The sequence below is a fragment of the Mirounga angustirostris genome, unplaced genomic scaffold (assembly GCF_029215605.1).
Source record: "Mirounga angustirostris isolate CCGP_5_RB_7025 unplaced genomic scaffold, mMirAng1.0.hap1 SCAF_6, whole genome shotgun sequence".
Taxonomy (NCBI): Eukaryota; Metazoa; Chordata; class Mammalia; order Carnivora; family Phocidae; genus Mirounga; species Mirounga angustirostris.
This window is the reverse complement of record NW_026991714.1, coordinates 12153532-12181452: the sequence shown is the minus strand read 5'-3', so window position 1 is coordinate 12181452 and position 27921 is coordinate 12153532. Positions and strand designations below refer to the sequence as shown.

The following is a 27921-nucleotide window of genomic DNA, read 5'->3' as shown; positions in this document are numbered from 1 at the left end:
AGTAAATAAGTTGGAAATGTTTAGCCTCTTACCTCATTCTTATTCCAGTAACTTGCAGAAGAAAAGTTATAATCCTTAATATTTTTCCTTTAATAAAGACAAAACACAGGAAACAGAATGACAGCAACAGTTTCTTCCTTGCTTAGTACATCTTAATGTTGCCTGATTTCTGATAACATGCTAATTATTTAGCTCAGCTGATACCAAAGTCTAGAATGATTGGATGGTGTTACAGTTGCTCATACTACCCAGTGGATTTTCACTGGTTGAAACCTAAGGAGGGACACATAATGCATGTGTTTAGATAAGGCCCTCGCATAAAGTACAAAGTTTTATGACGGATTTATTGCTTTATGAAATACAGCATTAAAATGGAAGTATATAGATTATTTAGTGATAAGTGGTTTCACCCACTTTTATCAACAGTGATTTAGATTGATCTTTAGGTTATAAGTTAACTATATGTTTGTGTTAAGTATAGGATGTTATCAACATAAGGGAAGAATTCTTAAATTTCCAAAGACAAATTTTGACTTTTTCCTTATATTTTTTTATGAAAAATGTTCAGTATCACTAAGAAATACATACTGTTTTTAAAACAAATATTGTTTAAAATTGTTTTAAAAACTTTATAAAGCATAATCTCTGTTTCATTATAAAGTTACACTTGTAATATATTTATCCATAAGAAATAAGAAGCCTAATGTCTCTTGTATGAAGATAGATATGTAAGGCTATCTCATACAGTTGATTATAAAGGACCATGATGATAGAAATAATCTAAGTCAGTTTTGGAAGAATGAACGTGCAGCCATTAAAAATGCTAGCTTAGCTCCTAATAATTGCCTAGTTCCCTACGTATGAAAATCAAATAAATGTAGCCCATCCTGACATTTGGCTGCTTCTGGGTTTTTGCTACAGCATTATAATGACTATCTTTTAAGCACTTGTGGAGCATTTACTTGTATTTCTTTTCCAGATTATCCTCTCAGATTTTGTTTGAACTAACGTTAAATTTATCTTTATTTTATAATCTAGGCTAGTTACCTCAAGTTTGTAGGTCGCCAGTATATATTTATTTTTATTGAAAATTTTGTTTGTGAAATTCTCTGCCACAATTTTTTAGGGTCATTCAGACCATCAGAGTACAAGTCAAGAAAAAGTTCTCACTTTGTGGTACCAAATCTGTGCACTTACATTTTGATTTGTTTGGATTGTGAGAGTATTGTCTTTGAAGTCTGCCTTCTTATTTATCATAATTTTTGTTCAGTTTTTATCCACGAACTCCAGAATTGTCTTTGGCTTCTTTTCCTGTTCTCAAAAATACAAGTAATATAGTGTTCTAAGATCTCAAAACAGAACTGAGTTGCAGAACATAATGCTTATTAAGGTAAATTTAGTACATGGTATTTTTATATTTCATGATACAAAGTAAGGAAGCAAGTCTTGCTGTAAATATTAGTGAGACTTGCCCTGTTAATGAGGCAGAGCTTTTTACCTCCCCTCTTTAAAGTGTGTCATATTTCTTTTGGATATATTGAAAAAAAAAATTCTTTCATCCAGATTCACATGCATATGTTATGAGGGAAAATACTGGGTCATTTACACTACATAAAATATGTAGATTTACTTATGACAGCTTTTTTGAAGTAAGATGAAAAAAATTAATCATTAGTGTAGATAACATTATGTGGTTATGTCATTTTTAATAAATATTCTTAGGTAAACTAAAAGAAAAAATCAAACTAACTTTCCTCCTCACTGAAACAAGAGACTTACCAGTTTTTTTAAAAAGTATATTTGCAAATAAGATGTATATAAAATGCTTCTTACACTAAAAAATTGTATATATGAATGAATTACTAATATCTTTGTAAGAAAATATAACAAAACTTCAATTTTAGTTAGCTCGGAGATGGTTGACTAAACTTGGTAGGATTTTAGGGTTGCCTTAATAACTTGTCACCTGCAAAATTGGGATCTTTCTTTATTGTTTGGTATTTTTAGTTATAGTTCTAAAACTTCATTGAATTATCTGCTAGTTAGGGATATAAAAAAAGAACTTGGTCTCATTAGAGATGAATTTGGTCTTCTAAAATGGATGGGCATCATCTATAATTTTAAGATTACTGAGTATAATACTAGGACTTTTTCCTTCTTTAAGAATAAAATTTTTCACATAGCCTTCTTTCTGACAGCATTTCCCAGTGTTCACAGAAACTGAAGCTCAGGAAAATACTATCATGTATTCCTGTCAGTACCTAATAATTCACAGGTAGAATCTGGTCTTTGGACTTGCTGCTTGTTCTGTCAACACTCTAAACTCCGGAGACTGACTGGTTCCCTCACTTCATCTCTGGGTCAGGGGTTCACTGGGCATGGGTAATAGAGTCTTTTTGCCTTTGCTTAGCAAACCCCGGAGAACAGGAGTGTGAATTTACAGTTACAGTGGTTGTCTTGATAGATGAGTTAGAGAAGCTGAATGGAGAAGTAAAAACAGAATTGAACCATGATTTAGGACACACAGTTTTAAGGCCTGGCATTAACTATGTTACCTGCATAGCCTCATGACTGAAGGATCCCTGAGGCACGGAACAGTGTATCTGTCAGTACAATGTTTCTGTGAATCTGATTAGATAGTGCTGGTAAAGTGCTTTGAAAAATACAATGTGTGGTATGCACCTAAATGCTTTTATGTTGATTAATAATATTAATCCTAATATCTCTTCCTTATTTCCTAAATTAATATGAAATTTGAACTATTTGCTTTTAGTTTTGTGTTATTTTTTAATCTACTTATTTCCAGCACATTTAAAACTGTTTTACTGTTTTATTTTACTGTTTACCTAAAGTTACAGCCTAATGATAATATTTGTAAAAATAAAACATCAAAATGACACTCGTATTTAGAATCATTCTTTTCTATGAGCGTTTCAGAAGTGGTACGAACATTTTATCTTCTGTAATTGTGTATGTGTAAATGTACTTTGCTAGTATCTCTGTAGAGGGGGTTCTTTTAGGAAAATAGAGTTACGTTATTCATATTTTCTTTTCCAGTGTATTCTGATTTTCTTAACTGTTAAAATGTTCTGTGCAAACTATATAAAATAGTAATATGTAACTATTGTCATATAACTAGGTATTGCACAAAGTTTTTATGGTCTCCTATCACAAAAGTTTATCTTTACTGTTAAAGTCCATTGAAAATGTATGACTACAAGAAATATGGACTTGTGCCCATTTAATATTATTGTTGTTCTCTTTAAAATCGATGCTGATAACATTATACTTATTCAGTCTATCCTTCCTAGTATACAAACTTAGGTATTTGGAATTTCCATTTTGAGAGCCTGTCTAATTCGTAATACCCATTTGATTTTTGCTTCCTACAACAGTTTTTTCATAAACATTTTATCTATGAATTATCAGACCAAGAGAGGTTAAATGATTTACCCTACATAGTCATCATTAGTGAGAAGCAGATCCAGATTGAGAATGTAAAGCTTTTCCTACGCACTCCTCTTTCCATGACGGGCCTGCAGTTAATTCTTAGTTACTTGCGTTAATGGAATGTGGTAGAAAGGAAGATAATTCAAAAGTTAGCTTTAGTATCTGTAAATATTAATATGGGCATGTGTTTTGGTAATTGGTTAACAAAATTACTGTCTGAATTTACCTGACTTCACAGAATCAGTTTGAATAATAGCTAATGCTTATATAATGCTTATTAGTATGTGCCAGATACCGTTCTAGGCATTTTATATATAAGCTTAATTAATATCCATAATAGCTCTCTTGATGATGCTATTATTATTTGCATTTTACAAACAGACACAGAAATGTTAAGTGTTGTGCCTGGGGTCACATAACTAGTAAGTGGTGGAACCAGGAACTGCACCAAAGCTCTATGGTTCCAGGGTCCATGCTCTTGACCATTATGTGTCCCCTGACTCAAAGGAAAGCAACTAGAGGAAGTTCTAATGTCAATAAAGCTGTGATAATAAATTAAAAGTACATTCATTATTCCTGTGAGAAAATTTAGTATAAACTTCCCCTGATTTTGATTTTCAAATAATTTATAATTGTGTCTTCCCAAAGATATGGTCAGTTAAAATATTCATTCGATGTGTATTTGTTGGCTTTTTACTGTATGTCGGGCACGTGCTAAATTTTTCGTGGATCATCTCATTTAGTTGGCAGGCAATCTGAGGGAAGTGTCTAGACTTGCTACAATGTGAGCTCCGTTAGCGCAGGAACCTTATCTGCCTTGTGAACTGCTGTACCTCCACTTCCAAGAACAATGTCTAAGATGCTGGAGGTTCTCAGTAAATGTTTTTGAACAAATGAATTCTCCTTAACAGAGGAACAACCAAGACTTAAAGACATTTAGTACTTGTACTTAGTACAAGTACTTAGTACTTGCATGGTCGTACATAAAGTTTTAGTACTTGTGCGTGGTCGTACGGGAAGTTTTAGTAGTTGTGCGTGGTCGTACGGGAAGTTTTAGTTCTTGTGCACGGTCGTACGGGAAGTTTTAGTTCTTGTGCGCGGTCGTACGGGAAGTTTTAGTTCTTGTGCGCGGTCGTACGGGAAGTTTTAGTTCATGTGCGCGGTCGTACGGGAAGTTTTAGTACTTGTGCATGGTCGTACGGGAAGTTTTAGTTCTTGTGCACGGTCGTACACGTAAAAAGTGGCAGAGTCAGGATAGGCCTGGATACCTGTTGTCAGAGTTGTGCTCTCATGTGGCCTTGCCTCTTATGCAGGTGAATTTGGACTTAGTCCCCTAAGTGCTGGAAGTTTGGAAAGAGGATTGGTGTGATAAAAGCAGTTTTAGGAATACAGTGCTGTCAAAGACGTGTCATTTAAATTAAAGAGATGAGGGGTGCCTGGATAGCGCAGTCAGTTAGGTGTCCGACTCTTGCTTTTGGCTCGGGGCATGATCTCAGGGTCCTGAGATCAAGCCCTGCGTCCCGCTCCAAGTTCAGTGCGGATTCTGCTTGGGACTCTTTCTCCTTCTCCCTCTGCCCCTCTCCCCCATGAGTGTGTGCTCTCTTTCTTTTTCTCTTTCAAATCTTTTTAAAAAAAATAAATTGAAGAGGTGAGAATAGAGGAAAAGTCAGACCACTGCATCAATCTAGTATTGAGACAATGAGGTTCGACTAATATTGTATCAGAACAGAACAAAGAACAAATTTTGAGTAATATATCAAAGGTAGAATTGACAGATGTGGTGTCTTAATTTGAGCAGAGATTGGAGGGAAGGGGGAGATAATTAGGAGATTTTGAATATACACCCCTTGTTAGAAAATAGATTGATAGAAATAGGGAAATCAGTAACTAAAACAAGGATATCAGAAGAAGTCTTTTTTTTTTTAAAGGGTACATGTGATCAATTTGATTTTATTTAAATATATTGAACTTAAGATGATAGCCGTAGCCAAGTAAACAAGTAATTGAAGATAATACCGCTAAGGTTTGGAGGAAAAGATAGGAAAAAATACTCTGCAGATAGGGGAAACTAACTATTCTCTTTCTTTCTTTTTTTATTTTAGCAGTTTCTTAATTTTAAAATGTTCAGTGTTAATCACTGTAGTTCATTGAGCAATTCTGCCTTTTCCCTCCTAAAACAGCCAAACCACTGAGCATATTATTAAACTAGTGGAACAACATGGCAGTGATGTTTGGTGGACTCTCCCCCCTGAGCAACTTCTTCCTGAAGAAGTCTTATCTCAGGTAAATTTCCATGTGTATTTAACAGCCTCTTTGTGCGCTACGTGACTTAATGACAACATGAAGGATTCCTGGGAGTTAAAAAATTATTCTATCATCATGTAAAGTTAATGAGTTTATTCCCTATAAATTAGGAGCCGGTGCAGTTTGAGAGTAGACGTTTTTGTTTAACCATAGAAGCTTCGTATTTAATATAGCAGTAGAGTACAAGGGTTATTTGTTATCTTACTGAGGGCCAAGATTGATTTTTACTGATTTAGTTGACTAAGCAGATAACAGTTGTGAGTATGAGAGTAGTTCCTAATGTTGGTGCGTCAGGATTTTGTAGGGTCTAAATTCGAGTTAACTGATTGCATCACACATGAAAAAAATCCAAATTAGAAGATCATTTCAAGAAATGAAAGCAGTTTATATCTATGTTAGTAAATGTGTAATGAAGTGGCCACAATCATCTTTACGTGCAAATGAGGTGGTTGTACTGAACTGCAAAATACTTAGAAGTGTTTTAAATTTCATTTTAAAATGTGAGTTTAATGCTTGTAAGCATTTGATTTTTTTTAAGACTTTTTTTTGGTCCTTATTGTATATATTGTGATCTTTGCATAATTAAAATGTTTTCACATTATCTTCTTAGGTTGGTGGTCCTGATGCCTTGGAATATGTGCCTGGTCAGGATATTTTGGACATCTGGTTTGATAGTGGAACTTCATGGTCTTATGTTCTTCCAGGTAATTTTAAATAGTAGATTATAAACCAGCCAAGCAGTTTTGCAAATACATAAGTTACTCAGAGGAAATCTGTTAATCTGGGAATATTTTTTTTCTGTATTTGGAAGAAAACCTTTTTTGGTGGGGACAGCAGGGGAGAAAATTGAAAATCTCCTGCTATGGTCTAATTTTAGACCTGGAAGGGCTCTTGGAGATCATTTAATCCAATGATTTCCAAACTTTTTCTGTTTTTCCAAATGAAATTTCATATAGAACCACAATATGTAAGATAGATTAATAATGGGAATTTTCTTCCTCCACTCAACCAGCTCATTCTCCTTGAGTCACTTGGCAATCCCAAGGCACTAGTTGCGTTGTAAAGTTTAGAAATCACTGAAACAGCCTGACCCCCGTCATTTTTCAGAACAGGAAATGAGATTAAATTAGAGCCAAATTAGGTGATGGTCACATAGTTTGGTAGTGTCAGACTAGAACTCACATATCCTGATTTTTGGTTCGCATTTTTCTTACACAGCCTTGCCTTTTCACAGCTCTTCCCCCCCTCTATGCAGACAGCTGACTGATTTTATACTTAATCATAGTTGGGGCACACTCTTGACTTCCGGAATAAAGAGAAGGGAGAGACCAAGCAGGAGTTAGAAGGGAGAAGTAGGAGAAGGTGCACATTCGAGGTTGTGTTTAGATGCTTAAGAAGATATGCTTAAGGATACCAAGTGAACAGCAGAGGTAAAATGCAGAATAAAGCTCAAAGTCACTATGAGGTTAAAGACAGGAAAGTGGTAGGTGGCAGGAAAGGGGCGATGGAGCAGACACTTCCTCACACTGCTGCTAAGGGACAACTTCGGCCTAAGAGGTCTTGCTTGCTTCCTGGAGCAAGAGAATGTGGGAAAGTAGCTTGTCTCTGCAGCTGGTGGTTAAGGGATCGCAAGGGATTGTCCCCAAGTTTTACCTGCGGTGTACTTCTGCTACTGGGCCTCACTATTTTTGTTTCTGCGATAAGGATATTTTATTTGGCTTGTTTGCAAAGTAAAAATTGGGGTGATCAGGAAATAACAGTATGATATGAAACAAATTCCATAAATAAGCGAAATGAAGTCAGTCAGGAAAGGATAACATAAGCCCTCTTGCTCAAGCACAGTGACCCAGCATTACATGCAGATGTTACACTTGATGCTAACCATTCAACTTCTGAAATGTCTCCAAGAACGAAAACCATCCAGGGATGAAGAAATAATAAAGGAAGGCTCAAGTATAGTTGCAAATGTTGCATTTTCTGATTAAAAAAAAATTTTTTTTATTAGTGAAAATATGACTCCTAGTAGGTACATAAGTTCATTTGGGCCTTTCTAATTGCTTAGGAAATGTGAAAAGCAAAATCCATGTAAATTCACGTTTCCTCTATATTACAGCTAAAATATATATGGTAATTCATGATGGCCACATATAAGTTACATATTGGTAAAATCTTTTACAATTTTTATTTGATAATTCTCAGAATTATTATTTCATAAGTTTCTCCCACCCTATCTAAGAGAAAAAACTGCAAGCTTAAGTACTTTGTTTTCCTAAATTATATTGAAAATATAGGCAGATATACTACATAGAGTAGGTAGGTGAAGCAGTGTTGTAAATCGGAAGAAGAGTTATTTATCTACTACCACACTGGAGCAGCATCCTGAATTTCCAGAAAAGTACGCCCTATGCAAAATAGTGTCTTTATATTCCAGAGCGCATTAACTTTTTCGGCCTTGGTGAGAGTTGCTGCCAGAAGCGTTGCGTTGTAACTTCTGGGTGGTTTCACAGCACTCCGTGCGGCAAGCACCCTTCACGCTCAGAGCCCCTGGGGGGGAGACTCCACGGAGACGCATTCAGACCTGCCTGTGCTGCTGTCAGCAGGGCCGATGGCCTTCAGTCCTACTCCTTCTAGTGTGGGAGCTTCTTAACCAGATAGTTACTGTGACAGAAATACTTCATTGGGGCCGCCGGGGCGGCTCAGTCAGTTAAGCGTCTGCCTTCGGCTCAGGTCATGATCTCAGGGTCCTGGGATCGAGCCCCGTGTTGGGCTCCCTGCTCCGCGGGGAAGCCTGCTTCTCCCTCTCCTACTCCCCCTGCTTGTGTTCCCTCTCTCGCTGTGACTCTCTGTCAAATAAATAAATAAAATCTTTAAAAAAAAAAAGAAATACTTCATTGAATGAAATGAGTGGTAAAAGTGCACCTAAGCAGTAAATCATTTTTTTCTGTCATATTTAGATAATTAATTCAAAGCAAGAAAACTGATTTGTCATTTAAACATGGGTGTTGCCTGCATGGAAGGCCACCAGAACATAAATAAACTACCTCTAAAGACAATACACAAGTCCAATTTTGAACTGTAGTTTCTACTTTTTCACTGCGACGCCCTGTTCCTCCTCCTCTTCCCCTAAATCAGTCAGTAAAAAACCTTATGAGGTCAGTCAGTAAGAATTGGATTAATTAGCTTGTATTTTATCCCATTTTCCTCTGAGCTTTTTTTATTCTTTTGCAGTAAAAAAATTGCAAAAGATAGGGAGAAAGAATGAAGTGGGAAAGAACCCAGATACTAAGTAAGTTCATAGTTCGAAAAGCCATAAAGCAAAGGTGATTTTCCTTAAAAGGAAAAGAGAGAGAGGAAGAGAGAGAGAAGGGCTTTCCTGAGAAAGGTTATTATACTTTTCATTCTCAAATGCTTGTATTAATTCTAATAAATGATTCAGTGTCTGCATATTTCCCTAAGAGTACATTGTTGCAAGATAAAGTCAGCTTGACTTTGAGCTTAATTTAGCTAGTCTTCATCAGTACAAGAGGAATTTGGTGATTATAGCATACATAACTGGTTTTACTTTTCGCGGACAGGTTTTGTAGCAGTGAAAGAGATTTGACTTACGAATGTTAACACCAGATCAAGTACCTGTTTCATTGTGAGTTCAAGTCAATAGTACTTAAACTGAAACTGAACACTTTCTGAAAGGGAATAGCCTTTTTAAATGAATCATTTCTAAAAACATTCTTTAAACGTTTACCAAAGGCGTTAATTATTGCAGTGATTTAAAAATAATTAATGTTTTTCAAAAATTTTAAACAGATTTTATTTTTTAGAACAGTTTTAGAGGAAAGTACAGAAATCCCATACAGTCTGCCTCCCCTCCCCACAGACCCCCCCACTGTCAACCAACACTACAGAGGTCCGTCCGCTTGTTACTGTTGATGGACCTCCACTGACAAATCATTATCATCCAGGGTCCACAGTTTACATTAGAGTTCACCCCTGGTGTTGTATGTTCTGTGGGTTTTGACAAATGTATAATGACATGTATCCACACAGAATAGTTCTACTGCATGGAAAATGTGTGCCACCTCCATCCCTTCTTCCCTGCTAACCCCTGGCAACCACTGATCTTTTCACTGTCCGTAGTTGTGCCTCTTTCAGAATATTACATAGTTGAAGTCATACAGTATGTAGCTTTTCGGGTTGGCTTCTTTTACTTAATAACATGCATCGATGGTTCCTTCATGTCTTTTCCTGGCTTGATAGGTCATTTCTTTGTAGTGCTGAGTAGTATTCTATTATCTGGATGGGCCGTAACTTATTTATCCATTCACCTAGTGAAGTAATTAGTGTTTTAAAATACTTATTCTACTTCATTTCTGGTTTTTTTCCTAAGGTTTTATTTATGTATTTAAGAGAGAGAGCATGCCAGAGAGCAAAAGGGGAAGGAGAGGAAGAGGGATAGGATCCCAAGCGGACTCTCCACTGAGCATGGAGCCAGGCCTGGGGCTCCATCCCAGGACCCCTGAGGTCAAGACTTGAGCCAAACCAAGAGTCCAATGCTCAGTTGACTGAGCCACCCAGGGGCCCCTCTGTTTTTTTTTTTTTTTAACAAATAGAAATAACTTGAAGCAAATAGAAAAAAGATGATTTTTTGGAAGAGAAACTAAGATTTACAAGTAACTTAGATTTACAAATGACTTTTTTTAAAAGGTCACCCTTTTAAGAACATATATAATACTTTTTAAAAGCCTAATTTTAAAAAATTAGTAATTATATTTTAACACTTTTTACAAATTATTTTGTAAATGTTAAAATGTTAGCAGTGAAAGAGATTTGACTTCTGAATGTTAACACCAGGTCAAGTACCTGTTTCATTGTGAGTTCAAGTCAATAGTACTTAAACTGAAACTGAACACTTTCTGAAAGGGAATAGCATTTTTAAATGAATCATTTCTAAAAAAATTCTTAATTAAGATGTTACATTGGTTAAGCAGTAGTTTTGACAAAAGGTTTTGTGCTGGTTCTACAACTTGCCTTCTTAAATGCAATAATCTTGATTAAAATTTATAAATTAAGGTAAGTTAAACAAATCTAGTAATGAAATTATGGATTAGTAAAGTTTTTTTGCTGGTTTGCTTTGATAGTTTTTTTTTTTTTAATAATTGGCTTATTCTTTATTTACTCCCATGACTGAATCATAATCTTAGAGATTTATTGTTCTGAACAGTTTATTATTCCCTCTAAATACTAATTTTTATAACTTTCCTAGAGAGAAAGTTGCCATAATAGAAATACTTTTTGCCCCATGGTTAACTGCTACTTTTCCTGGAATTTTACAACTCCCAGGTTTATTTCTACCTCCATAGGAAAGTTCCTATTTTTTCTTTTACTAAAAGGTCTGGGGTGCGTGGCTGGCTTAGCCGGAGGAGCATGCAACTCTTGATCTCAGGGTCATGAGTTCAAGCGCCACGTTGTGGGTAGAGATAAATAAAACCTTAAAAAAAAAAAGATCTATTCAGAAAAAAAAAAAAAAGAATAAAAGATTAAAAACTAGAGAAATAACTGGCACCATTCCTCCCTCTTATACACTGCTATTGGGATGTAATTTGGTGCAAACTTACTGGAAAGAATTTTTGCATTATGCATCAAGAGCTTTGGAGTGGTTTTCAGTCCTTGGACCAAAAAAATTCTATTTGTAGACTTCTCTCCTGTTGAAGTAATCAGATCTGGATGGAGAATTATGTGTGAGGATATTCATTACAGTGTTATTTTTTTTACAGTGTTATTTCTTTTTTTTTTTTTTAAGATTTTTATTTATTTATTTATTTTGACAGAGAGAATGAGAGACAGAGAGCATGAGAGGGAGGAGGGTCAGAGGGAGAAGCAGACTCCCTGCCGAGCAGGGAGCCCGACGCGGGATTTGATCCCGGGACTCCAGGATCATGACCTGAGCCGAAGGCAGTCGCTTAACCAACTGAGCCACCCAGGCGTCCTACAGTGTTATTTCTGACAGGACATGATTTGACACAGTAGCTCATTGTCCATGTGTAGATAAATGACTTTAGCAATATGATATAAGTTCATATGACAGAATAATATGCAGCCATTCAGTCATGTTTTTGAAAAGTAATTGTGGGTATGGTTTTATCTAAGGGCATGTTACATTTTAAAAGTGCAGAATACAAAAAAAAGCAGGATGCAGGCAAATTATCTTGATATGCTAACAAACTCATGGAAATATTGATGAGCATAGAATACTGGAAGGAAATACGGTGAAATAAAGTGATTATCTCTAGGTAGTGGGATATATGTGATTTTATTTTTTTGAACTTTTCAGTGTTTTACCAATTTCTTGAAGTGAGAATGTACATTTGTTAGAAAAACTCATTTCTAAAAATAAACTTGCAAAAATAGGAAATAGTCCAGTAATTCATTATATGAGGTTGTACAGTAGTTCCACAGTATTCCAGTACTTGAGCTTGACTTTTCTTCCTATTTCTTACCATCCAAGACTAGACTTATTTTCTTTTTTTTTATTTTTTCTTTTATTTTTTTTAAAGATTTTATTTATTTATTTGACAGAGAGAGACACAGCGAGAGAGGGAACACAAGCAGGGGGAGTGGGAGAGGGAGAAGCAGGCCTCCCGCTGAGCAGGGAGCCCGATGCGGGGCTCGATCCCAGGACTCTGGGATTGTGACCTGAGCCGAAGGCAGACGCTTAACAACTGAGCCACCCGGGCGCCCCTAGACTTATTTTCATTTGGAGAGTTCACACAAGCTTTAATTTTTTCATTTGTTGTCCAGAACTTTGCTGTGCCCGATCTTCTCCTGGCCCTGACCCACTCCGTCTTTCTCCACTGGTTTCACACACCACCTTGAAAGGCTGTGGCTTGCAGAAATTTTCTGGGACTACACCCCCTTTTCTAGGATGACATTTTGCTTCTTATCCAGTTCCAGCAATTCAATATGTATATGAGAATGAAAAGACATTGAGACTTTACCCTTGATAAGTATTAGCTGTTTTGTCATGCTCTTATTAATTGCCTGATATCCTCTTGTTTTATTAGAATGTTACAACATGTATTTCCAGGACAGGATCAGAGACTATATATTTTTAAAATAGTTTAGGATAACTAATCACATTTTCACAAGTATTGTTTCATATAAGAATGGTTTGAAAAAAATACTCCTTTCGTAATTTACCATCAGGAAATTCCAGTGCTCTTTATAATTAACATTTACTGATTGTTCATTATGTCCAAAGCATGTCCTCTTACTTCTTTAATCTCTAGAACAATCTTAGGAGGTAAACAGATTTTGGTGTTGTCCTCATTTTAGTGAAGGAGTGGGAACAATGGAAGGTTAAGCTGAGCCCCCACAGCTGGTCCACACCACAGCCGGACTCGGACCCGGGAGTCTGAATACAGCGCTTGCGCCGTCTTCAGATGGCTTTTGTCCTGACTCCTGTAAAGCCTTGGGCAGCAACCAGCTTTTTAGACACTTTAGGGCTGACGGAGATTTTAGAGATGATTGAAAGCCCTTGTGGTTTAGGTGTGTTAATCAAGGCTTGGGAACAGCATCTGTGCTAAGAGGCCAGAACTGTAGTCTGACGCCAGGCTAGGGACTGTGAGTGATCATTTCACGAGCCCACGAGCAGGCATCTTTCAGAGATGAAGAGGGTTTGCTGATACTTGCTGCTATTTCATTATCTACTTGTTTCAGGAGAAGATTGCCACCAGCATTCTGTTATCGATCATCTCATTGATGGTTGCCATATCCAAAATGTGGTCACCAGTAAGAAGTGAACATTCTGGGTGGGAGGGGATTTGAGCGCAGTGTCATAAAAGTTTAGGGTCATAAATGGTTACAGATCAGGAGAGGAATAAGAAGAGTAGGGAACAGATGGAGCGCTCTAGATGTTGAAGCTAAGACATTTTGTTCTTACTGCACATACGCATTTGTCTTGTTGTAGCCTCTTAGACTTTCCTAGCTGCACGGACTGGCCGAGCTGTAGTTTTGCCTTGATGACACCCAGCGCAGTTATTATTATGTAACATAAAATCCATCTCACTAGTAATCAGCTCCAAGAAGGCAGCTACCAGATTTCTTTACATTCCCCCCTCCCGGTGTCTAGTACAGTACCTGTCGGGTAATAAGTGCTCAGAAATGTTGAATGAATTGAACTGGCTTGATTTAATTATTTTAATTTTGTCTCCTGCTCCACCCAGATACTCATTGTCACATAAGAATTACAACACTGAATCCTCAATATTAGGACATAAGGACAAATCTTCATTTCACAACTAAAAGGGATTATGGGGGCTTCTTAGAGTTGTGAGTTTAGATTTAAAATATGGAAGTAATCTTCCCCAAAGACCTCATGTTCTTTAAAAAAACAAAACAAAAAAAACTGGGGCACCTGGGTGGCTCAGTTAGTTAAGTGTCCAACTCTTGGGTTCAGCTCAGGTCAAGATCTCAGGGTCATGAGATCGAGCCATGTGTTGGGCTCTGCACTCAGCACAGAGTCTGCCTGAGATTCTCTCTCTCTCCCTCTCTGCCCTTCCCCCCCACTCACATGGGCTCTCTCTTTATTTTTTTTAATTAATTTTTAAAGATTTTATTTATGTATTTGACAGAGAGAGACACAGCGAGAGAGGGAACACAAGCGGGAGAGCGGGATAGAGAGAAGCAGGCTTCCCTCTGAGCAGGGAGCCCAATGCTGGGCTCGATCCAGGACCCCAGGATCATGACCCGAGCTGAAGGCAGACGCTTAACGACCGAGCCACCCAGGTGCCCCACGGGCTCTCTCTTTAAATAAATAAATAAAATCTTTAAAAAACCCCAACATTTTACTTTGAAAAGTCACAGAGTAAAGAAGTATCACATACCCTTCATCTAGATTTTCCAAAGTTAGCATTTTACTACGTTTGTTTTATATATTTTTTTCTCTGTATGTATATATAAACACTTTTCTGAACCATTTAGGGGTAAGTTGCAGACTTGATGCTCTTTTATCCCTAAATATTTTGGTGTATATTTCCTAAAAACACAACACTCTCTTGTATAACCAATACAAATATCAAAATCAGGAAATCGACACTGATTCCGTCCTGTTACTGACAGATCTTATTCAGCTTTCACCCAGTAATGTCCTTTACCGGAAAAAAAAAATCGAAAGGGTCCTTGAGCCAGCCTAGGGTCATTTGTGGCATTTAGTTGTCCTGTCACCTTAGTCTCATTTTGTTCTTGTCTTTCATGTCCTTGACATTCATGAATGTACAGGTTATTTTGTAGATGGTCCCTCATGATGAGATTTAGACTATGCATTTTGGGCAGGAATATCACAGAAGAGATACTGTGTCCCTTTCAATACATCCTAACAGAAGTCACACGATGACTTACTGGTGATGTTGAACTTTGATCCCTTGGAGGTGGTGTCATCCTATTTTCTCTCTTTCTCTCTTGTGGTTATTTCTCATCCCATCTCCCTATAGGAATTGTTGCATTAGTAAGTATCTTGCAGGAAGATACTTTAAGACTGGAAATACCCTGTTTTCTCACCAAATTTTCACCTAGTGGTTAAGCACCCTTGAAGATTCTTGACTGAAATGATTGTTACTTACAATTACTTACAATGTTTGCCAAATGGTCTTTTATCTCAGATTATTTTAACTCTTAAATTAACCGTGGTTTATTGTTGAATGCAGAAGTAGCTCTCAGGCTTGCTTATACATATGTCCCAACAGATTTGACCACAGTTTTTTCTTTTGCTATCTTTTTTAAAAGACTTGATTTATTTAGAGCAGTTTGAGATTTATAGCAACATTAAGAGGAAGGTATAGGGATTTTCCACATCCCTCTTGCCTCCACAGACACACAACCTCTCTCATTGTCTGCTTCCCCCAGCAGAGTGGCACATTCGTTATAAGAGATGAACCTACAGTGACACATCATAACCACCCAAAGTCCACAGTTTGCATTACGGTTCACTGTTAGTGTTGTACATGTTATGGGTTTGGACAAATGGATAATGGACATCTATCCATCATTATAATATCACAGAGTATTTTCACTTATAAAGTTATTAGATGCTCCTTTTCATAGAAGATTTAACTGGAAATATTGATATTGGTAATTATTATTAATCAGTCCCTAATTTAGGTAGTGTTTTAGTCGCCTGTGGTTAGGAGATCATACTCCAACATTTATTCTCTTTATCTTTTTTTTTTTCCATTGAGGCATTTTATTTGCATGTATGTATTACATCCCTAGAAAAAGAATCCCAGGATTTTCCCTCCTGTGTGTTTCCGTCTTGCGTCTTCATGGTCCATGGTGCCAGCTGAGGTTGTCAGTACAATGAAATCAAACTGGCGGGACGGGAGCAGGTTATTCTGCCATTTTTCTAGATCTTTCAGTTGTACATCACATCTGGGGCTGATCACTCCACACTTGTTTAACCTGCCCGTGAGGTTCACAACAATCTTCCCCGCTCTGTGACCATCAGTGATTTTAAATTCGCCAGTGTCACCATGCTTCATCATCACAGTGAGAAACCGGACGATGAATTTGGAGCATGGCCTAATAAGAACCTGGCGTTTGCCTCTCTTCTCAGCATTGTTAATGCTCTTGAGAGCATCTGCCAGGACATTCACGCTCACCATTATGGTGGCACGGAAAGATGGCGGAAAGAGCTATTCTCTTTATCTTGATTACTAAGTGGGCAGTGAGGGTAAGAGTTCAAGGGAATGCCGTCTAAGTCTCAGGTATAACATGACACAGGAAATAACATGATTACTTTTATTATTTTAACACTTGTATACATATTTTCATTTTCCAATTTTAATTAACTTTAATTTCTGTGTTTTTTAATATTTATTTTTGAGGTACTGACCAAAGAGCAGATTTGTACTTGGAAGGAAAAGACCAGCTTGGCGGGTGGTTGCAGTCTGCTTTATTAACGAGTGTGGCAACAAGGAAAAAAGCACCTTTTAAGTAAGTGTTAAACCTGAGCTAAACAAGTCTTCACACTCTGAGTACTTCTGCTGGGTACTTGCTTTATTGCGCTTCGCAGGTACTGCATTTTATTTTTACAAAGTGAAGGCTCAAGACTTCCGTGGAGGAAGTAGCTGCAGATGTGGTAGAAACGGCAGGAGACCCAGAGTCAGAAGTGGAGCCTGAAGATGGGACTGAACTGTGCCGTCTCCTGATACAGCTTTCGCAGATGAGGGGTCGCTTCTCGTGGATGAACAGAGAAGTGGTGTCTTGAAGTGGAATCTGCTCCTGGCGAAGAGGCTGTGCAGATGGTTGAAGTGACAGCAGAGGGTTTAGAATATTAGATCAGCTTAGCTGAGCAGCGGGGTTCCAGGGGATTGGCTCCAAGTTTGAAAGTACTGTTCCGGGTCAAATGCTACCAAATACCACATGAAACAGAGAAATGGTTCATGAAAGGCCGAGTCCGTCACTGTGGCAAACTCCGCTGTTGTCTTATTTTGAGAAATTGCCATAGGGGCGCCTGGGGGGCTCAGTCGGTTAAGCGTCTGCCTTTAGCTCAGGTCCTGATCCGGGGGTCCTGGGATAGAGCCCTGCATTGGGCCCCCTGCTCGGCGGGGGACTGCTTCTCCCACTTCCTCAGCCCCTCCCCCTGCTTGTGCTCACTCTCTCTCTCGCTCACTCTCTCAAATAAATAAATAAAATCTTAAAAAAAAAAAAAGAAATCGCCACGGCCACCCCCACCGGCAGCACCCTCCACCCTGATCAGTCAGCAGCCATCAACCTCCCCCAGCAAAAGGATTACAAGTTGCTGAAAGTTCAGGTGATAGTTAGCATTTTGTAGCAATAAAATATTTCTAAATTAAGGAATGTACCTTGTTTTTTTAGACATAAAGCTATTATACACTTAATAGATTACAGTGTAGTGTAGACATAACTTTGGTGTGCATTGGAAACCAAAAAATGCACTTGACTCACTTTACTGCAGTAGTCTGGAGCCAAAGCTGCCGTATCTCCAAGGTATGTCTGGATATAAAACACCTTTATTAGCTTAATCTTTTGTTTCATGAGAGAATTAAAGAGTTTGAAGTAAAAAAGAGAGAGACAAAGGAGACATTAATACAGAGAAGTCTTGTCACTGGTACACCCTGTTATTCCCACAAGAGGTAGCATCAGCATTGACTGGAAAAGTGGGGACATCTGTGAAGAGCTAGATCTTGAAATACGGAAGACTTGACATGGAGGAATACAGAGAGGGGCACTCTACGTTGATTGAAGACAGCCTGAGGTCACATATCCTTATATTCGTAATATCCACAGGTGGCTAATGAACTGAAACATTCCTGTAGTGAATTTTATTAGATTGTTGCTGTCTCACAATGAAAACCCATCCCAGAACAATTCCGTGTTTGTTTCTTGTATAACATGCTTTTAAACACCAGTAGAACAACAGATCTATTTGTCTCAAATTGTCTTTTTGAAAATAATTTTGAGATGATAATCTGCTCTTTTTAAGACATACTTTTTCCTGGTTAATTTTAATGATCAAAATCAATACATAATAGATGCTCAGGAAATATTTGTGAAATGAATGTAAACATCAAAAATTTTTCTACGTATAAGTAAAGAGCTTACTGTCTGACAATCATGATAAATAAGCAGCTGAGAATTAGACTTTCAAGAAAAGCTTTCATACATAATCTGATAAGAAAAATCCTGTGGGTTTTTTTTTCAAGCTGAGGTACTCTTTTTAAGCTATAAATGATCTTCAAAGAGATCATTATAACTGTGTTTATTATCATAATGGCTGATTTGTCTTCTTAGGACAGTGGTGGTTCATGGATTCACCCTTGGAGAAAAGGGAGAAAAGATGTCCAAGTCTCTTGGGAATGTCATTGATCCTGATGTGGTCATCAACGGAGGACAAGTAGGTGGTTCTCTAAAACCTTTTTTGTTTTGGGGTGCCTGGGTAGCTCAGTTAAGCGTCTGCCTTCGGCTCCGGTCATGATCCCAGGGTACTGGGATCGAGCCCCTTATTGGGCTCCCTTCTTGGTGGGGAGTCTGCTTCTCCCTCTGCCACTCTCGTGTTCTCCCCCACTCTCTTTCTCTCTCAAATAAATAAATAAAATCTTTAAAAAAACAAAAACAACTTTTTTTTGTTTTAATGCTTTTAAGTTGGAAGCCAAAACCTTAATGTAATTATTTCAGTGTAAAACAACAACAAAAATATCAACACCAACCATCTTTTATGCTAATAGCAGATGCCTCACCATGTTTTAAATCTAGACTTTTTTTTTCCTCCCAAATTTTTATTTAAATTCTGGTTAGTTAACATATAGTGTAATACTGGTTTCAGGAGTAGAACTTAGTGTAAATCTAGACTCTTAATGATTTTAATGAAAAAGAGAAGGGCTGGGATTGTGGCCCTGTTGGCTCATTTCAAGTCTGAATCTCTAATTAGGTTCTGAACCATGCTATCCACCTCCCCCCCCCTTTTTAAGATTTATCTGTTTTAGAGAGAGAGCATGTACGTAAGCAGGGGGGAAGGACCGAGGGAAGGAGAGAGAGAAACTCCCCACTGAGTATGGAGCCCAACGTGGGGCTCGATCTCATGACCCTGAGATCATGACCTGAGCTGAAATTAAGAGTTGGACACTTAACTGACTGAGCCACCCCAGCGCCTGATCCCTTCTTTTAATTGAACTTTAAAAATTTGCGAAAATTTATTTAAAAAGACAAAAATTTACAGTTACATGGAAACGGTGTAAGAAAAAAATGAGATTGCAACTTCGTGTTTCATTATTATATTCTTGGAAATTATACACTTTAAAGCAAATCATTGATGGACATCAGATCTGGGGTTGCTAATAATTTCCTTTATTTTGGAGTTGCTTTCAGAAAAGAAATCACTTGTCTATTATTTTACTCCTTTGGCTTTTTACTGCCCTCCTGTCCAAGAATCCTTGCTGTATGTGGAGTTGCTGGGGAGTGCCGGAAGGGAAAAGCAGCCCCTATATTCCCCTCCGCCATCAGAGAGGCGTCGGGGCCCCACTGTGGCCCCAGCTGTGCTAGAAGGACGTGTGCAGACACGCCCGCATCTGCGCAAGCAGCGAGACCGCAGAGCGCACGCTTTCACAGTGTGGTTTACGCGCAGCTGATTCTGAGATTGTTAGCCCTGTTTCATTACGGTGCAGGGGGGTTTGATGCCCAAGTTGTGCTCAAATATTTCTGAGGAGGAATACCTGAAACATTTGATCACCTAATTAGAATTGAAAGCCATTTATATGTTTACATGTCTTTTTTCTCCACTGAAAGGATCAAAACAAGGAGCCTCCCTACGGTGCTGATGTCCTTCGCTGGTGGGTAGCGGAGTCCAACGTCTTCACTGAAGTGACCATTAGTCCATCTGTACTTAATGCTGCCAGAGATGATATTAGCAAGGTCAGAGTCATTATTCTTCCTGTTTCTGAATAAAAGGTCAGCTAAATAACTTTTTTTAAAAATGAGGAACATTTTGTTTGGTATTGCAAAACAGCAATGGGAAATGAGTTTCTATATGTTGTGAGCATTTAAAAATAATCCTGTGTTTATTTGTTTAAAAATATTAATAGTGTAATCCTAAAAACTTTATATATTGTCTTTTATACTTTATAAAATATAGTATAATACAAAATTATAATTTCATATACTTCTTAAAAAAAATATTTATTTGACAGAGACCTAGCGAGAGAAGGAACACAAGCAGGGGGAGTGGGAGAAGGAGAAGCAGGTTTCCTGCGGAACAGGGATCCCAGGATCCTGGGGGTCATGACCTGAGCCAAAGGCAGACGCTTAACAACTGAGGCACCCAGGCGCCCCTGATTTCATATACTTCTCATGTGCTCAATGACCTTTCACATTTATTCCGTTTATCTTTATTTTTGCCCGTGAAGCAGGTGAAAATAACATTTTTACCTATACAGATGAACAAACTGGGCCACCGAAAGGTGGTTTGGCTTTATAAGGTTACAAGAAATATAATGAAAAATCAGTCTTCATGTGTAAAGTCCAGGGGTTCTTTCTCTAACTCAGCTATTGAAATGAGAGTCTCTTTTTTTGCATTTGTAGTCTCATTTAGGAATGATATTTTTTAAAACAGTATCCCATTAAGAAAGTAACATGAGTTGTATAAAAATTATAGAAAAATAAAATAACTTTTCAGCAAGAATTGAAGGCCTCGTATATTTTTTGACTGCATATTTTTTCTCAACATTAATAGCTCAGGAATACACTCCGCTTTCTTCTGGGAAATGTCGCTGATTTCAACCCAGAAACAGATTCTGTTCCTGTTAACAATATGTATGTCATAGACCAGTACATGCTGCACTTACTGCAGAATTTAGCAAACAAGGTAAGTATGAATTAATAAGCTCTTGGAAAATAGAAATATCAGTACTGCTGAATGTTGAAATTGGAATTGTGTGCCGGCAGAACAGATACTACTAGAAATAGTAACCATTGCCCTGAGAAGAGTTGTACTTGATAAATTCCACACATTCTAAGGTTGACTTCAGGTATGAAGTCTTAGGATTTCTTTCCTGGTTTTTCAAAAGACTATCAGTACCTGGTGGAAACATAGGCCCAGACTTCCCCTCAGACAACATTTTTCTCTCAAGATCAGCTTTATGTATTTCTCCAAGAAGGAATAAAGTAGGGCCGTATTTTATCTGCAGATGAACCCATCAAAGTATAGAAATAACTGAAATGACTATTCCTATGTGTTTTGTAAGATACTTCTCATTTATATATAAACACAGATAATGTGTTTTCTCAAAAATTGGAAATGTGGTTGCTTCCATGTACCGTTAAGTCAGAGACATGCAGATTTTTGCCCTATTTTACTTTTCAGGCATAAATGAGGGAACATTGGTAACTTGCATTCTTTGCTGTTTTATAATGGTGTAGTTTATCAGCTTAAACCTGATCCCTTCCTTTGATGAGTGTTCTATCTAGTTCCAAGAGTAGAATATTCAGTATTTTCTGACGGTAGTTGAATTGGATACCCAGAAATGTTTGAAAGATCCTCAGTCACTCTTGCATATCTCCTTTTTTGTAGTTGTCTGCCTTTGAAACATATTTTGAAAAGGTACATATTTTGCTCATGATGACTTGCATTTTCGTTGGCTTACCCCAACTTCCAAATTTATTTTGGCTTTTGTCCCCTAGATTACTGATGCATATAAACAGTACGATTTTGGAAAAGTTGTTCGGCTGTTACGAGCATTTTATACCAGAGAGCTCTCTAACTTTTATTTCAGCATAATCAAAGACCGGTATGTATGACTGAATATTAAAATATTCAGCTATTTCTTGAGTGTCTACAGCAAGATGGGTGACATTGTGCAGTTATTAAGAAGTTGGGTTCTCAAGTCAAGTGATAATACAAACCTCATAATGTGATTATGAAAAGAGAGAATGTAAGGAATGTGCTTTGCGCTGTGTTTGAGGAAGTCAGTGCTCAGTAAGGAATAGGTGCCAACACGAGGTGACGAGTATGGTACCTCTTCTCGGGAGTTTGTAAATTTTGAGGAGGAGAGACAAATAGACAGGCACCTGTTACCATGATGACACATCGTGTAGATCAGTGATGCGCTTTTAGAGGAAGGCTTGGTGCTTGGTCTTCACTGATAGCAGCCAGGCCTATGGGAGGGTCGGCCCCAGGCCATCGGCACCTCCAGGACCTTACACGCAGGGATTGGGACTCCCTCTGAACACACTGCTAGGACTGGAAGAGAAGCAGCCGCAGCTAACACCTCCGTCGTCCTCTAACACACGGTTGGCCGTCTCAGCCAGGCAGTGGCTAGGGCACAGCTGCTGAGAGAGGTGCGGAGGAGGGAGGTGGGCTAGAGGACCCAGCCGTACAGTTATGTGACAGTATCTGCTGCTTGAGTCCAGCGGTGCTCCGAACCGTAGCATTCGCCCCGCGGCAGGAAGGAGCCCGCCTGAGGCGCATCCTGCCTCCGCGCCCTTTGTGTATAAAACGTCCCTGCTGAGCACATGCTTCTCGTTCAGGCTCTACTGTGAAGACGCAGGCAACCCCAAACGGCGCTCTTGCCAGACCGCATTAGCTGAAATTTTGGACGTCGTGGTTCGTTCTTTTGCCCCCATTCTTCCTCACTTGGCTGAAGAAGTATTCCAGCACATACCCTACACTGAAGGTAAGGAGTACTTGATGTGTTCCTGAGATGAGAAAGGCCCTTGATGAGGACTGCAACCTCAGATCTCATCTACTTTGTGGAGGGGGTACTTCCTCGTCCACAGTGAGCGCTTTGTGGCAAAACATGTCTTGGTCCTTTAGTCCTTTGCCCTCCTTCATCACGGAGTAGGACGGATTTCAGACAGCCTTCAAGCCACCTTGGGAGTGCATTCTGAAATGTATGGGCAGCTTGACCATACTGCAAAATCAGTTTCTTAAATACCTTTATTAGTGTCTGAAATAATGTTTTAGGTTTTATTGAAACCAAGTGTAGGGCCTTTTAGTGGATATTTTTATAATAGTCTTTGCCCTCTGTATTAAGCTTATAGAAAATTAGGAACTATAGAAATTTAGAAAGAGGGGGCGCCTGGGTGGCTCAGTTGGTTGAGCGACTGCCTTCGGCTCAGGTCATGATCCTGGAGTCCCGGGATCGAGTCCCGCATCGGGCTCCCTGCTCAGCAGGGGGTCTGCTTCTCCCTCTGATCCTCCCCCCTCTCATGTGCTCTCTCTCTCTCTCTCATTCTCACTCTCTCAAATAAATAAATAAATCTTTAAAAAAAAAAAAAGAAAGAAAGAAATTTAGAAAGAGGAGGAAAAGTCCCTCAGAATTTGTCTTACTAGCCAAAGACAACTGTCAATATTGGGCTATTTTTTTCTATTTTATTTTCTTCTAGGCATCCTTTTTTCCTTTGGGATTTTACTATAATATTTTATCCTTTGCTTAAATTTCAAAATGTGAATATAAATGGTAGGCATTTAGAATAGCTCCATAATATTTATTGTAAGTACCAATTCTTGTTTCCCATGAATAGTAAATATTTAATGGTTAGATCTTTCTATACAGTTTGGAATGTATGTAAATTATTTTCACTTATTTTTTATTTTTTTATTACTGTTTTCTTTTTTTCAAAGACGCTCAGAGTGTTTTTCGTACTGGGTGGATCAGAACCAGTTCTGTCTGGAAGAAGCCTGGGTTAGAGGAAGCCATAGAGAGCACTTGCGCCATGAGAGATTCATTTCTTGGGAGCATCCCTGGTAAAAACGCAGCCGAGTACAAAGTCATCCTTGTGATTGAGCCTGGGCTGCTTTTTGAGATAATAGAGGTGAGTATCCGTTTGTCTCTTCGGAAGGGATGTTCGTATCCTACCGCTTCACCTGAAATTTGGCTTTTAAAAATCTCTGTATAAGTAAGGTTTTTTTAGTTTAGAGATCTTGTAATCCTGATATTATCACAGGTTCTTTGTTTCCTCCTTCTCTATGCTTCCTTTCCCTTCTACAAAACATGCACTCTGTTGCTACATGCTTTGTAAGTTGGGACAGGGAAGGTGCAACAGAGTCCTATTTGAAATGCAAATCCTCAGGGCTGTTTAGGTAAGTGACAGAAACCGATGACATTATTATTACAATACACAAAAATTGAGGGTTTTGTGTTAAGGATCTAGTTTTCTGAGAATTTTGCCATCTGGACCAGGTTCAAAACAAATCTAAAAAAGATTTCCATCTTTTTCTCAGGAGATTTGAAGAAAATTCATTTGCTCCAGCAAATTACCATGCCATCTCAAAGCATTCCTCCTATTTTTGTTTCCAAAAGAACCATCAAGGTTTTCTTCTTGGCATTCTTAATGGTTCATTGGCCACATTGGCTTATAGCTTAACATATTGACTCAGGATTTTTTAATGCTTGAGAAGAGAATTGACAGTATGTTTTTTAAAGTTTTACTGCTATCATAGTTTTCTAAAAATGACCATCTCACTTGGTTGGTATGGCAGTATCGTAGCCAATGAGGTTTATCCGAGGCGCGATTATTGCTGATTGGTTGGTAAGCTCAAGTTCAGTTTTTAGTAATGTAATTAAGATTTGAGGCTTGCAGTCTGTAGGAGATTATTGATCAGACAGCAGATAATTTAAGTAAGATACTCACATTTTAAAATTTATAAGTTGGAAGGCACCTGGGTGGCTAAGTCAGTTTAAGCATCCAACTCTTGATTTTGCCTCAGGTCATGCTCTTGGTCACCTGATCGAGCCCTGCGTGGGGCTCGTGCTCAGCATAGAGTCTGAGATTCTCTCTCTGCTTCTCCCTCTGCCCCCCCCAAACTCTCTAAATAAATAATCTTTTTATAAGTTGGAAGGGGTTTGACTCTGACTCCTTTATTTTATGAGCAAGGAAACTGAAGACCACTGAAACTGTGACCTAGCTAAGGCTACCCAGCCTGGTATGGGGCTTTTCTCCTACATGTCTTGTGTCTTCTTGACTTCCTTAGTTCTGAGTAGTTAAGTTAAAAAAAATAGAGCTTGTTTGGATCATTTATATTGGAAAAAATACTTTGGGATTTTTAAAAATAATGTATTTTTCTTAGGAATTACACTAGCTGTCAGATGGAGTTCTGAATCTATGAATTACTAATTGCATGAATTTGTTAAAACTAATCTCTTTGAATCCCTGTTTTTTTCTTGAGTTTTTAAAAATTTCTATTTGAGAGAGTGTGCAAGCAGAGGGAGAGGGGCAGAGGGAGGGAGAGAGAGAGAGACTCTCAAGCAGGCTTCACACTCAGCACGGAGCCCAACTTGGGGCTTGAGCCTGTGACCCAGAGAGCATGACCTGAGCCAAAATCAAGAGTCAGCCACTTAACTGACTAAGCCATTCAGGCGCCTCTTGTTTTGTTTTTTTGGTTTTTTTTTAAAGCAATGTCTGTATTAGCTTATAAACTCATTTTGAAGATCAGAATTACAATGAAAAGTGTAAAAATGCTTATCAAACATCCAACTTTATTGTACTTGAGAATAGCTGTGTGCTTTATTCAGTTGGCACCTTTGGTCTGTGTTGCTAAAAGCAGGTCTATTTAGATAGTATCTTACCACCTCTCCTGATGTGGGAGGCAGGACACAGGGAAAAGCAGTCTGGGCTCTGTGGCTCACAGACCTGGGCTAGAAGTACAGCTCCACCACTTATGCTTGAGAACCACGAGTAGTTAACCTCTTGGAACAGGTTTCCTCGTTTGGAAAATGGGATAAGAAACACCATGATGATTAGAAATAATGGACATTTAGCATCTAGCATAGTGAAGTGCCTGTCATAGTGCATATTATATAGAGAGCACATACTATTGCCTGGAAATTTTTAATTAAAACCTTTCATTCTAGGGGCGGCTGGGTGGCTCAGTCGGTTAAGCAGCTGACTCTTGACTTTGGCTCAGGTTGTGATCTCAGGGTCATGGGATCGAATCCCGCATCCAGCTCCCTGCTCATCAGGGAATCTGCATAAGTTTCTCTCCCTCTCTCTCCCTCTGCCCCTCCCCCCACTCACTCACTCTAAAATAAAACTTTCATTCTAATTGATTTAATAGATTAGCTCAGGAGATAAGGGTACTAAAGGGTCACTCACTGAACACAAGAATTTGCAGCGTTAATTCTTCTAACCTCAGTTTGCAGTAAACATTTAGACAGTAACCTTGACATGCTTATTCCCAGATGCTACAAGCTGAGGAGACTTCCAGCACCTCTCAGTTGAATGAACTAATGATGGCTTCCCAGACAACTTTACTCTCTCAGGAACCACGATCAGTAACTACAGATGTAATTGAGCGCAAAGGGACATTCCTGATCAATTTAGAAGGTAAGGAGGAGGGAAAGATAACAGGTGAGATCTGGAGAACAGTGATAATCGTAGGTCGTCTCCAGCTTTGCAGGGGATCAGGTGTGTTCTAAAGGCAGGTATGTTCTTGGAGTACATCTTTTTATGGAAACTGGCCAAGTTTCTAAACCAGCTTTCAGAAGTGTCCTACACGATGATCTTGGGAACACAGGGCTGGTGAGAGGAGAGTGCTTTCCTTCCTGTCCTGTGAATAATGGTCATCGTAGGTGACGTTAGTTGGCCTCACTCAGGATCCTGGTCCTGCCTAGCCTGCCCCTCCCATTGTGGACTCGGAAATTTCTTACTTGCACACCCTATATTAAAAGATTTAGCCAATCTTCATGAAGGGTTAAGGAAGAAGTTTTATGGAACTCATTCCCACCGTGGGATCTCACGAGCAGGCAGTTGGTAGGTATTCAGTAGGGGACTTTTGTCTGCCTACTTCATTCTCAGTGATGGCGTGGAGGCGTGGTCACGTAACAGACAATGGCCGCAGGTACTGTGGGGACGGCGACGCTCCCCGTGTTCCTCATGGTTGTTAGGTGCCATCAGGAGGCGGGAGGCTCATTTGTGGGCATCAGTTGAAGTCTGAGGCCTGGAAGCACTGACCCTGTAGTAAAGATCCTCACTTGCTTTTCAAAATGTGAATGTACATTCTCTATATAATGGCTAGAAAATAATTTTCTTCACTGTGTATTATTTAGGCTGAAGTCTGAGAGTACTCATAGTGGAGAAATTTTTGTTTTTTTGTCTAAGACAAGGTTTTGTTTTTGTTTTTGTTTTTTTTAAGAGAGGGGTGTGAAAGAGAGAGGTGGAGGGAGGGGAGGAGGAGAGAGAGCTTGAGAATTGTAAGCAGGCGCCACATCCCACTTGGAGCCTGACCCTGAGATCATGACCTGAGCCGCAATCAAGAGTTGGAATGCTTCACCAACTGAGCCACCCAGGCGCCCCTAAACCAAGAAGGTTTAAGTGGGGACACTGCAGTTGGCACTATAATTTGGCTTTTTAAAAAATTCTTGTCTTGCTGGAGAGGCAGTGTAATTTACCAGCACTGAGCCCGGATGAAGAGCTAGAAGGCCTGCTTTGCCTGGGGAGATCGAGAACTTGTGACTTGGGGAACATCAGTTACCCTCTCACTCAGGGTCTCCGATCCCTCAGCTGTCCTCAGGGGTCAGGGTGTGAGTCCACTGTCACGGCTGTTTACGTAATGTGGCAAATGATGCCGTACTGACCAGCTTTCCCCAGGGGAGGGAGAAAGCTTTGAAAAAGAAACACTGGCAGAACCACTCAGGAAAGAGAGATACAAGGTGAAAGGCCTGT

The 27921-nt window shown here is 38.8% G+C and overlaps 2 protein-coding genes across 2 annotated transcripts in view; one reads left to right on the top strand and one right to left on the bottom strand.

The window, feature by feature from the left end:
• The window catches only part of IARS2 (isoleucyl-tRNA synthetase 2, mitochondrial), a 53578-nt gene that overhangs the window by 25071 nt on the left and 586 nt on the right, over positions 1-27921 (top strand). The window contains exons 13-22 of the mRNA XM_045876870.2: positions 5631-5733; positions 6365-6458; positions 16629-16737; positions 18559-18661; positions 20050-20175; positions 20993-21124; positions 21940-22046; positions 22786-22931; positions 23882-24072; positions 26439-26583. Of these exons, the coding sequence (XP_045732826.1) occupies positions 5631-5733; positions 6365-6458; positions 16629-16737; positions 18559-18661; positions 20050-20175; positions 20993-21124; positions 21940-22046; positions 22786-22931; positions 23882-24072; positions 26439-26583 (1256 nt within the window). The remainder of the gene's footprint in view (positions 1-5630; positions 5734-6364; positions 6459-16628; positions 16738-18558; positions 18662-20049; positions 20176-20992; positions 21125-21939; positions 22047-22785; positions 22932-23881; positions 24073-26438; positions 26584-27921) is intronic.
• Positions 15924-16431, bottom strand: LOC123845933 (small ribosomal subunit protein uS8-like). The gene has a single exon (XM_045876871.3). It carries the CDS (start codon positions 16404-16406, stop codon positions 16014-16016), a length of 393 nt encoding a protein of 130 aa, XP_045732827.1. The 5' UTR covers positions 16407-16431; the 3' UTR covers positions 15924-16013.

Coding starts and splice junctions, on each gene's coding strand:
- LOC123845933 (XM_045876871.3), bottom strand. CDS start 16,406: ATGGTGAGCGTGAATGTCCTGGCAGATGCTCTCAAGAGCATTAACAAT.